The 13091-nt window shown below is 43.6% G+C and overlaps 1 protein-coding gene across 1 annotated transcript in view; it reads left to right on the top strand.

Moving 5' to 3' along the window:
• LOC130111979 (protein unc-13 homolog C) overlaps positions 1–13091 on the top strand; it is a 160751-nt gene that overhangs the window by 94930 nt on the left and 52730 nt on the right. Inside the window, exon 18 of the mRNA XM_056279289.1 lies at positions 2634–2719. Within this exon, the coding sequence (XP_056135264.1) occupies positions 2634–2719 (86 nt within the window). The remainder of the gene's footprint in view (positions 1–2633; positions 2720–13091) is intronic.

The following is a 13091-nucleotide window of genomic DNA, read 5'->3' as shown; positions in this document are numbered from 1 at the left end:
ATGATATAGCCTACCTAACACTCATATTGTGGTTTTCCACTTTTTAATATATTTGAAAGTAATGAAATAGAGAGAGCAGTACACTGTTTGACATTGATTGTACCTACCCACAGCAGTCAACCAATGGCTTCTGCTGGGTTACGGCAACACCACTCTAGTAGCCTAGCTTTGACAAGTAAACCACATGTAAACCATTGGATAAACCACATGCAGAAATGCAGTACACCCTAATACTAGAACCGGTGTTAATAATAATGGTAATTTGTTGAGTTTAGTTATGATCATGATTACATTTGCTAATATTTGTTTTGGATGGTTGTGTGTGGTTGCCTGTCGTAGCATTGCAATTTTTTTGCATTTATATTTTTTATATCAGTATTTTGGGTGGTACATTTTGAGCATATTTGAATATTGGGAGGGATGTGATAAGTAAAGTGCAGCTTGAGAGGTGAAGGAGGGTGTATTAAAAGCACCAGTTTTGTGTAAGCGATGCGAGGCAGAAGAATGGGAAAATGTGTGGGATATCAGCGATTAACCAGCCCCCTGTCTTATTTGTCAAATGCAAACAAATGGCCATTGAATGCAGATACATTTGAAACGCAGTGGTGCAAGTCAAATCTATAAGGTGGGTTGAGAAAGAAGCACTGAAAAGGCTTTGTTTGTGCGGTAAAGCAGAGCATGAATGAATAAGAAGCAAACAAAGACCGATGATGAATTATATATCAGATAAGGAATTTGTCTGCATAAGATAGGTGAGCAGGGTTGTGGGTGTTGCGGGACAGTTTTATCCTGTAATGCTAAAGCCATTTGGGGAACCCTCCTCTCTCGCGACAGAAGTCAGAGGAAGTCTCTCTCGCTCTCTCTCTCTCTCTCTCTCTCTCTCTCTCTCTCTCTCTCTCTCTCTCTCTCTCTCGTCTCTCTCTCTCTCTCTCTCTCTCTCTCTCTCTCTCTCTCTCTCTCTCTCTCTCTCTCTCTCTCTCTCTCCTCTCTCTCTCTCCTCTCTCTCTCTCTCTCCTCTCTCTCTCTCTTCTCTCTCTCTCTCTCTCTCTCTCTCACACACACACACACACACACACACACATACTCCCTCACGCTCTCTACCTCCTCATTTTTTTGCCTTCCTCTAACTGATTTACGATGCTTATTAAGGTTCTGTTTATGCCTGGAGCCTTCTCTCCTCCACTGTCTAATGGTAGATCTGCAATATTCATGCCCATTTCCTCCACATTCTTTTGGTCAAGATCAAGAGTAACGACATCTCAGCTGTGTCATGTGACCCTACCAGAAAGCCCAAGAGTCCTCTGAATAATGCGAGCCAGAAGAAGAAAATGTTTGGATGTTTGTTTTGCACAGAAATTCTCAATCCTCAGGCTTTTAAATGTTTATAGATGGACTGATTTCATTTACTTTACAATAACAAGAGATGTACAAAGAGGATGGTTCCAATCTCAAGTAGAACTGGGCAGCATACTGATATGATGTGTTACTGATATATTATCTATCCAGAGGTATTCAGTAAAAATATTATTATATTTGATTTTTTTGTAATATCACCCAGCCCTAATGTCAGTACAAGCAGAAATCTTAATATTAAAAATTTCAGGAAAATTCCAACAATCAGGATTCCTTATACACAGGAAAAAAGCTACATAGCAATATTGGTAGATGCGAACTGTATTCCACCCATTACAGAGGGTAAACCACATAACATGATGGAGTTTAGCTTGTAGATTGTAAAATGCCACCACACTGGCTAGAGATATTGCTAATTCATTTGTGATGCTGAAGGTTTGTAATGTCTACCTCAACCTAGATATAAAACGTGCAAGAATGGTAAGCCAGAAGAATGGGAGAGATGAGGAAGAAAGAAAGACTGAAAGCTAAAGAGAAAGATGACAAAGGGAGCAACTTTTTTCCCTCCAGTGCCCACTGAGAGATCAAGTTATATTAGTCTCAGCATCTAGGTCTTTGTAAAAGGGTGTGCCTGAGGTAGGGCAGGGTAAAGGGAAGTGTGTGTATGTGTGTCTGCCTCTTTCTACCTATGTGTGTGAGCGGGCTTAGGCATATGCCCTGAGGGAGGGTCCCGTCTAAGTGGATGATTAGTGGTGCAATAGAAATCGTCCGGCGGAAGTGTTTGTTGTCAAAAACAGGGCGGTCAAGAGCAATAGTTAAACAGGGAAACTGACCTTCTCTGAGGCAAGGCCTTATCATCTATAAATGTCCTCCCATCAGCATCCGAAGACATGGATAATTAAACCATTGATGTGTCACATTCAAGGTTTGACTGAAAATCCATAGACATTCAAAATAGCAATTTTCTTGCCAAATGAGTCGTTGCCCCCTTTCTCTGTCTTTCCTGTTGTGTCATCTCCCTTTGTGTGTGTGTGGGTGTGTGTGTGTGTATTTGTGTTTTTTTTGTTGTTTTTTTGTTGTAGTCAACCCCCTGCCTAAACCCCCGAAGAAATCCGGTACCGGAAGAACAGAGGATTATCAGATTCACTGGCTATATCATCTCACACATCTGTTACCTCAATCGGTAGAGAATCAGGCTGGATGAGACCATCAAGTTGCCCAGTCGGGCATGTTATGATGTGGAAATGAGTCTGATTGGAATCCGTTTCACATTTCACCAGGTTTCCACAGGAGCTGAATATGGGCAAGATCAGTGCAGAGATCATGTGGAGCCTCTTCGCCCTGGATATGAAGTATGCCATGGAAGGTGAGTAATAAAGTCGATGGAATGAATACCCTGATGGCTACACACACCTTTTTGTGTCTTTGCGCTTGTGTTTGTTCACTTGTATGCGTAAGATCAAGATAAACTCGGGGAGTGTGTGTGTTTGAGGAAGTGTGTCTCTGTGTATCAGAGCATCATTTCATTGTCTGACGTTGGCTGGGTTGTTTATTGGCCACTTCTGGCTGTGGTCAGCTTTACTGCTTGTCTAGATTACACTGTTTGCTGTGTATTGATCACTACAAAGGAAGGAGTACTGGCTTTAATCGAGAGCGATCATTGATCAACGCCAAAGTCAGCTACAGAGAAGAGGCATAGAACTTAGTCTCAACACAAACATTGCATTTAATTTTCCTTTTAGCTGTGAGTCTTGTAAAAAGTTAGCTGCAAGGCGCTGGAGTTATGTGTTTCAGAAAGCATTAAAAAATAATGAATAATAATAATAATACATTTTATTTGTGGGTGCCTTTTAGAGCACCGAAGGACACCTTACAGAACACAGTAAAAAAAAAAAAGCAGCACTGTGTCAGACAGCATAAAATCAAAACAAAGCAGGGTAGACAATAAAAAGTTAATACAACAGATAATTATAAAATCATCATCTGCACAAAACTCAATGAAGCGTGGATCAGACTGATTATGCCCGTTTGAAAAGGTACGTTTTCAGATGGGATTTGAAGGTTGAAAGAGAGTCAATGTTGTGAATGACTTGTGGGAGAGAGCTCCATAAGAGGGGGGTTAGAACGACTGAAGGCTCTAGACCCCATGGTAGTCAAGCGGGTCGATGGTGTAGTGAGTTGGAGAGCAGAAAAGGATCTGAGAGTGCGGGAGGGTGTGTGGATGTGAAGGAGTTCAGAAAGATACGAAGGAGCTAGGTTATGAAGAGCCTTAAAAGTGAGAAGCAGGATCTTGAAGTCAATACGGTATTTAACAGGGAGCCAATGGAGTTGTTGAAGAACAGGAGTGATATGATCTATGGAAGGAGTTCTGGTAATGATACGGGCAGCTTACTTCTGGACCAGTTGAAGTTTATGAAGACACTTGAGGGGAAGACCAAAGAGGATAGAATTACAGTAGTCAATATGGGATGTAACCAGGGTGTTAATGAGAATGACGGTGCTGTTAGGTGTAAGTGGTGGGCATAGACGATTTATATTGAGCAGGTGGAAGTATGCAGACCAGGTAACATTGTTGATGTGAGCGTCAAAAGATAATGTGCTGTCCAGGATGACACCCACACTCTTAACCTGAGGCGATGGAGGAAGTATAGAATTGTCAATAATCAGAGAAAAACTATCAGGTTTGGCCAAAGTAGATTTAGTACCTACTGGGAGGACCTCAGTTTTATCACTATTAAGTTTGAGGAAGTGGTATGAAAGCTAGGACTTCATTTCTAGTAAGCATAATGATTCTTCAAGCAAGATTAACATTCCCCATTGATATTGTCAGATATGGCAGGGCCGTCTGTATGTCAGGGTAATATTTTTCCAGCTTTTTTCATTGTGTCATGCTCTATTAATCATCCAATGACAGCCATGGATGGCCCCTTCAGGTTTAAATAGAAAATCCACCCCAAAACCCCAAAGTCACATTTGGTATTCCTATAATCCGGAAAAGTTGAGTCTATATCTTATAGATATCAGCAGGTCTTCTCATAAAGCCCCCGTGTCTCTCTTCATGACCAACAGGTGGATCTCAGAGGTGCACCACTAGCATCAAGTGAAATACAGATGTTTTATTTTTAGGGTGGATTCTGACTTGAAACATCAGCACACCCCTCTCAACCTCTCCCGTGTGTGTGTGTGTGTGTGTGTGTGTGTGTGTGTGTGTCCTGGCATGGCAGAAGCATGGACTCAGTGTCACTTACTCCCCTTTTCTACACCCATTCCTGTGATACACACATCTTTTATTTTTAGCCCTGGACATTCTTACTTAAAGTATCAGGGGGTGGGTACCAAAGGAAGGGAGGGTTGCACACACACACACACACACACACACACACACACGTGCGCACACACACAGAGACATAGTAATGGGTGTAAGGTGAAAAGTTGTTGTGGTGAAGGAAACTGATGATGTAATTAAGGTCAAGGACTGGAAATGTTTGTGTGTCTGTGTCTACCTTCGTTTAGGAGAAAAAGGGACAGGCAGAAACCAGAAACTGTTCCCAGCTGGTTTGTTTTCATTTTCATCTTCACGTCACATGACCGCCCCCACCCCGACCGTTAAACCATCTCAGTTACTATGGCAACCAGATTCAGAGACACGCTAAATCATGCACATCACGCAGACATCCTTACATGAATACACACACACACCAGCTACCCAAAAATAAGTAGACATTGTAATGTTTTAAAGTTGAATTTACGACGTGGTTAGATTTGATGTCTGATTCATAAGGGACATCCCATAATGAGGTGTGCACTGAAGGATTTAACACATGATACCGACGCAAAGATGTACACATGATGCCTCCGCATTGTGCTTATATACATGTACACATAGATGTATTTGTGTGTGTACACACACACACACACACAGATTTTTGTGAGACGTGTAAGCTTTTGCATTTGTGTGTGTGTATGTGTGTGTGTGTGTGTGTGTGTGCATGCGCAAAGCATGCATGTATGTCATTATTTAGGTAATGAGCAGAACTGGGCTGATCTTTTACACTTCCCAGTTCAGAGTTGAATAATTTTCTCTCAAAATCAAATCAAATAAAAAAAATGGCCATTTTTCTTGTACTTCCCAAACAGATTTCGTTTCAGAACGCGCTTTCTATCTGGGGAGTTGTGAGTGTGCAAGCAAGTGGATGTGGATGTGGATGTAGAAAGGAACAACTAAGGACAGATGGAAGGGTTGAATGATGGAACAACATCCACTAAAACAAGTCAAAAAGGAGATGCTAGAAATCAGTACAGTAGAATGATCCAGAGAGAGGTGATCGTCAGATAGAATGATAGACATCCTGTCCAGATAGCTAGACGAATAAAGAAAAAGCAATCTGCGATGCCGGAAGTCGGCATACCCTGATCCCCGGTCCCTGCCTTTGCTTGCCGCCTAGTCTGCATTGCACCCTACCCCAATGCTCATTCCCGCGTGTGGTGGTTTGGCTGGTGGTTTTTGCTCCAGGAGGGGGCCCCGGTTTCCCCCTTCCGGGCGAGGTGCTGTAACTCTGCTTGTGTAATCTCATTGGGTTTTGAGATCGCGGATACAAGTGGCTGAAATGAGTTTCCTCCGTAGGGTGTCTGGGCTCAGCCTTAGAGATAGGGTGAGGAGCTCGGACATCCGGAGGGAGCTTGGAGTAGAGCTGCTGCTCCTTGGCGTCAAAAGGAGCCAGTTGAGGTGGTTCAGGCATTTGATTAGGATGCCTCCTGGGTGCCTTCCTTTGGAAGTTTACCGGGCACGGCCAACTGGAAGGAGACTACATGTCCAGTCTGGCCTTGGAATGCCTTGGGATCCCCCAGGAGGAGCTGGAGGGCGTTGCTGGGGAGAGGGACGTCTGGAGTGCCCTACTTAGCTTGTTGCCACCGCGACCCGACCCCGGAGAAGCGACTGAAGATGAATAAATGAGTGAATGTTTGTGGTAGGTACGTTATGTTTGTTGTGTTGTATGTGTGCGTTCTGTCTACATTAGGGATTCTGTTCTGCAAAACAGGCACAGGACTCAACAATAAATTCAGATACACAGGGGCGACATGGCTCACGAGGGCGGCATGGCTCATGAGGTAGAGCGGGTCATCTAGTAATCGGAAGGTCGCTGGTTCGATCCCCGGCTCCTGCAGAGAGCGTATCAAAGTGTCCTTGAGCGAGACACTGAACCCCTAACTGCTCCTGATGAGCAGGTTGGTGCCTTGGATGGCAGCCTCCACCGTCAATGTGTGGGTGAATGGGTGAATGTGAGTCAGTGGTCAGTAGACTAGAAAAGCACTATATAAAATGCAGTCCATTTACCATTTTTACCATTTACCCCCCACCCCTTTTTCTCTTTGCCTGAGTCCCCTTCCCCTGTTTTTTTTTTTATCCCCTTCTCATCACTGGCTGCCCATGGGGAGACGTGCCAGAAGGGGAACACAACTATCATGTCCTCCAGAGAAGCACTTTGTACAAATTACTGCTCATTTGTTGTGATTCCTGTTGGCTGATGAAATTTTAACAGAGTGACAGACAGGTGGTTTTGGGAGTGTGAGAGCTTGAAAACTAACTTTATAACAGCACATACCGTATTTGCAGATTGGAAACCACACATCTGGCTCTACTACAATGACTGTAATGCTGTAACGATATGCACGGTAGCTGCACGTGCAATAGTGGATGTCGCATCTGTTTGTCCTGCTGAAAATGTTCGTTGCTTACAGTACAGTTCCTTGAAATAGAGTGTGGGGGGTATAAAGTGACAGGAAGGATAGGGTGCCAAGAAAGATAGATTGAAAGATAGTAAAAAATAATAATAATAATAAATTCAGTGGCATAGTGGTTAGCACGGTCGTCTCACAGCAAGAAGGTCCTGGGTTCGAGCCCCGGGGTAGTCCATCCTTGGGGGTCATCCTGGGTCGTCCTCTGTGTGGAGTTTGCATGTTCTCCTCGTGTCTGCATGGGTTTCCTCCGGGTGCTCCGGTTTCCTCCCACAGTCCAAAGACAGGTAGGTCAGGTGACTCAGCCATACTAAATTGTCCCTAGGTGTGAATGTGTGTGTGTGTGTGTGTGTGTGTGTGTGTGTGTGTGTGTGTGTGTGTGTGTGTGTGTCAGTCTGTTACTCTCTGTATGTATGTGTGTACATAGCAGTAATTGTAGGAGCGTCCAAGCGGAGCAGATGATCACCAGTCAGACAGAAACTGTCTAATGGAGGAGTTTGGTCTGGTTGGATACTTGAGGTAGCTGGTGGATTTACAGAGAGGAAGAAGACCACACTACCAAACATATTTCATAGTCTAAAGGAGAACACTGAATTGGCTTATGATCCATTTGCTCTCATAATTGACTGCAAAATGTAAAATGTTACTTTTGCTCTGTCCAATAAACAGTCAAGATGAGCTGCATTCATATAATATCAATGTCCCATCAACATGGTGTTTGTACTGCGGCGACTGTGGCTGAAATACTTCTGAGAAGATACAGGTGTCTCTGTTGATGGTTTCCTGTAAACTGAAAGTTTGGTCTTCCTCAAACTTTGATCCATAGAAAAGAATGAGAAAGTCCATCTCCAGTCTCGAAATAATGTGAACCTGTTTTACAGTTTACCCAACAACACATACACACCAGTTCCCTTTATTTAATCTTAATGAGTTTACCATTATCTGTTGTAGGATGCATCAAAGTTGCTGTCAGTCTGGTGTTGGATGTTAGAGGATGGCTCTGATAGGTGCATCTCTGCATCGTTCATTGTTTAGAGTCAGTTGCTCACTTTTTAAAATTTTTTTACACAGAGATGTGTCACAGTACAGTAATAAAAACTTCACGCTCTTGGATCACATGGCTAGCAGCTGTTGCCTGAGGGGTAGCAGCGTCGCTGGTGAATCCCTGATGATTCAGTCACAATTACACTGCAAGTTCTGTTTGGAGATGAGTCATGTTTGTTTGTGCCATGGTTTTTACGGCATGCAGCAGTGAAAACCAACGGTGTGTAATCTGTAAAACATGCAACACAGGGATGGTTCTTGATGATATGCATGTCATGTTTGTTGCAATGTATGCTGGGCATTTTGTTCCGATGTCAGTTGTTATCTGCTCCTAGTGTAATTTAATTAAGGCGATTATTCTTTATGTCTAGAATTCAAACCAATAAGGGACATCAGCTCTTTTTTGTGTCTTTCTTACTTGCATTAGCATTATTACTGTTAAGGACAGTGTGTGTTTTTAAGTGTGGAGAGAGTACTCCTATGAGTCGTTGAGTTTTATCTGTGGTAATTGCGTTTGTTAGCATGCATGCATGTGTGTGTATATATTTATCTGTGTATATGCATATGGTGATATGATAAGTGCACATAAAGCTGCAGAATGCACTCTACTTAAGTGTGTGTGACTGAATATGGCTGTGTAGGCTGCATGTTTGAGTGTGTGCACGTAGTATGCATGTACGTTTGTGCTGCATGTGAACACTTCTGTGTTTGTCACGAGGTGAATGAAAATAATCAGGTGGAAGAGCATAGAAAGACCGAGCCAATCCCAGTCTTTGTCATGTGGATGGACAGAAGTAGCTTGGAGTGACCTGTTTACATAAGAAGGCACTCAGCAATGACAGCGACACTGACGGAGGGACGTCCTGAACGAGACAAGAATGTCTTGCTTTGTAGGTGTGTGTGTGTGTGTGTGTGTGTGTGTGTGTGTGTGTGTGTGTGTGTGTGTGTGTGTGTGTGTGTGTGTGTTGGCACACTTGTGCATGCCCACAAGTGCACACATATTACTAATGAAGTCTTTGAATCATCCCCAGTCTGCTTCCCGCTTGGAGGCCTTTGGTGCCAGGGCCGGCACAGAAATGAAAGCATCTAAATTTAGCATCTCTGTCTGAATCTTTGTGTATGTGCATGAGGAAGTTGGATAGCGCTAGAAAGGCCAGGAAACAGAAAAAGGGAGCGATAGAGAGATAGGGAGATGAGAATGAGATCAAGGAGAGCGAATAAAAATGATGATCAGACAAAATGTGATGAGGATAAATTGAGGCAGAGGAACATGAAATTGCAGGCCAGTTAGTGGGTCTGTCAGAGAGGGTCAAGCCAAGCTCTGCCATGCCCCAGGGAGAGGGAGAAGAAGACAGAAAGAGGCAGGCTAGTATAGTCCGGGTTAGACGGTCATATTCTAGCTCGAACTGAACCGAGTATCCTCTGTGATCTTTATTCAGAGGAATGACCGAGGCCAGCGAGCTCTCTAAAACACAGCACGACTTCCTCTGTTTGTGTGTGTACGTGTGTGTGCATGTGTGACAAAGTCAGAAAGAGAAACGGAAAAGGGGCAAGTTCATACTCAAACAGAGGCAGAATGGCTTTTGCTGTCTTGAGAGTTCAGGTTCAGTCATGAAGAAACACAGCAGTTGCACGAACACGTTTTAAACGTTGAACAACAACACGGTGTAGTTGTGGTCAATGGAAACCGCACGAAAAGAAGCTTCTTATTACAAAGCCAAAAAAAAAGAGAGATCAGTAATGGTATTTCAGACATCCCAATTCACCCAATAGTTTCCAGTAAAACAACTCTTAATATTTAGGTTAATATGACTCCAGCAGCACCTCCCAGTCTTAAGTGTTAATGACAAAGGCAGGCATGCCTGTAAAGAGGCTGAAAGAGTAATGCTCTTTCAGGGTCAAGTCAGGTCAAGTCAATTTTATTTGTATAGCCCAATATCACAAATTTGCCTCAGGGGGGCTTTACAGCAACCAAACATCCTGTCCTTAGACCCTCACATTGGATAAGGAACAACTCCCTAAAAAAAAACCTTTAACATGGAGAAAAAACAGGACGAAACCTCAGGGAGAGCAACAGAGGAGGGATCTCTCTCCCAAGACGGACAATGCGCAATGGAAGTTGTGTATACACAATTTACAGAATACAACACTGAAAGAGGATAACAGAATTATAATGGACTTATAAAATATGTTAAGAATATGATGAGAAGGATGCCAAGCAGTGTCCAGGTGGTGACCACCGTCACCATGGAGACCTGGGGGGAGGACAGACTGCACGTGCACACAAGGGAGGCTCACATCAAGCCATAGAGAAAGGAGAAGACATCATTCAGAGAGAGAGAAAAGACATGTAAGAGAAGAGAACAGTTTGCAGTAATCTATATAATGTTGTGGGCAGAACAGTGCTTGGTACATTCATAGAGACAGAAACTGACCCGCCATGCAGTACAGGTTGTGAAGCAATCAACTTAAAGGCAACTAATTGTAGGCTAAGGCAGAAAGATGAGTTTTAAGTTTGGGTCGGCGATAAACTGGATGGCAACGTGCTCTGGCGATGTTTCGTAGTTGAACATGAACAGCGTTGTCATTCAATCGCCGTGCTCTTCCATCTGAGTCATTAGAAATCTAATGCTCACGTAGCTTATTAGCTCACCTCCAGCCCTTTCACCACTGTAGACTGTTTTAATGTTCATCCCATCCCTGCACCCCAGCCATGGCATCACTATCCGTCTCCATCGTAGGACACTGTTTACAAGGCACTAGCGTGACTAAGCCGCATGCTGTCTTGCAGTATGATTTTAATGAGATGGTCGTTCTTCTGACCATTAGTCTCATGTGTCTCTGTGCAGTTTGTCAGCGTGGCATTGCCCACTAAACCTTAATCTTCTCTCTGCACCTCAGGTAACAGGCGATAGCTTTTTACATCGACACAGACACAAATTTTGTAAAGCACAGCGGCCCCGTCTCTTCCACGTACTCGGGAACTACTTTTATCATTTCACTCACAGTGATTTTGTTAAAGGTGGTTTCCAGATGGATACACATTTTCAGTCCGTTTAAAAACTCGGTATCCCGGCAGTGTCATAAAAACTGTACCTTCTCATAAAAAAAAAAAACTATCTTAATGGTTAATCTTGTGCACAATTTCTCTGGATTTTTTCCAATCAGCGTTCTGCAGTGGTGGAATCTGTTTAATAGTAATTTCATGGATTGTTTCGATGTATTAATTGGCATTGGTTATGAAATATTTATGCATTTAAATTTTAAAAACCGAAGAAGGTTTAAAGTGCAGATTGAAATTGATGCAGATATGAAATCAGTATGTTTCTTATAAAAGTTGTATGAGGAAGCCGTGTGTTGGCGTTACAGTATGAACTGGAATGTTATTAGGCAACTATATGGCATTGCATCCTGTAAGGAAGCTCAGTTAGTGGACCCTGTTAAGGAGCTGCAGTTTGCATCTCTGCTTGGATATGGTTTTAGCACAGTCTCTTCTTTTTCCTTATATGTTTTGAGTGCTGTGACTTTGACCGTCACTATGCGTCACACCGCCATGCCCATTGGTGCCAGAGCGACGTGTTTAAGCCTGTTCTGTCACTCTGGATAGGGAACACAGCTAAATGCCTAGTCAGTGCCCTTCGTGCATTTATCCTGCATCTTTCTTACATTAGAAGGGCAGGTAACACTTTCTTAGATGTTGAACAGAAACACTGAAATTTTAAACTCAGTAAAAATTTGTTATGTCTCTCAACCAATCCACTACAGTTGTTTCATTGAACCACAGTCAAGAATTCACACTCCAAGAATATATATGCAAGAAGGGCAACTATGCATCATTGGCTATCCACCATTAGTGAACAGCCCAACATCAATTAGCCATAGCATGGGGCTGTGTCTAAATGCTCTGTATGTTGGGGTCGTATCAACATTCATTAGTGGTTCAATGGGCCTTAGTATTATGGCAGAGCCAGAAGCCCCTGAGATGCAGCTTAGGAGACCCGTTGACAGAACTGGGCCAGAGGCAAAGATGAAGGAATTATGTCACAAAGCTCCATACTGGCCTTGGCTTTCCTTCTCATCCTCTAGCCGGTGACAGACTGGCCATCTGGAATTTGGGCAAATGCCAGAGGGCCATGGCTGACCACCGGCCATTCGGGCTGCTCAGAATGAGTTGTTATGGGGGGGGTAAAGCTATAAAAAATGATATATATATATAGGTGTGTGTGTGTGTGAGTGTGTAAAACGACCACAGATGACTAGACTCGCCAGCCCTTGGCTAACGGGTCAGACCTTTTAGTCGACTGGTTAGTGCAGTCGCCTATGGTCTGGGATACCCGGGTTCGATTCCCGGCTGCGACGGATTCCCGGCTGTCTCCTGAATTCACTACATTGGTGTCAGAAGTGGGATGGTGAGACTCTGAGGCCATTGAAAGTGCGTTCACCCAGAGGCGTGAGGGAGCTGATATGCTGAAGCATGGGGACGCGCTTCCCGAAGGAAGGGGGTCGTGTAACGATCACAGCTGCCTAGACTCGCTAGCCCTTGGCTAATGGGTCGGACCCTTTAGTTGACTGGTTAGCGCAATCACCCATGGTCTGGGCAATCCGGGTTCGATTCCTGGCTGTGCCGGATGCTCAGCTGCTTATGAGCATTTTTTTTTCTCCCGGAAACCATCAATGGTGTTGATAAAAGTGCTCAACAAATGAGGAGTGGAATATTAAGATAGATGTAGGGAAAAAAACGTTAATACATTTCAGTAAAAGCTTGTTTCGTGCGTTACGCATTCATCAGCTGCCAATGTGATTAAACAAAGAAAAAACAGTCAATAAATACTATGTTGCCCCACATCACGCCCCTAGTTACGGTGGACAGCAACCAATGAGAGGATAGAAAACATTTAAAAAATTACAACCAATGGGGTAGGTAGTTATGATGCACAACAATCAATGGGGGGGGGGGG

The sequence above is a fragment of the Lampris incognitus genome, chromosome 4, assembly GCF_029633865.1.
Source record: "Lampris incognitus isolate fLamInc1 chromosome 4, fLamInc1.hap2, whole genome shotgun sequence".
NCBI classification, from domain to species: Eukaryota; Metazoa; Chordata; class Actinopteri; order Lampriformes; family Lampridae; genus Lampris; species Lampris incognitus.
The sequence above is the reverse complement of the archived record's forward strand: the minus strand, read 5'-3'. Positions and strand labels throughout refer to the sequence as shown.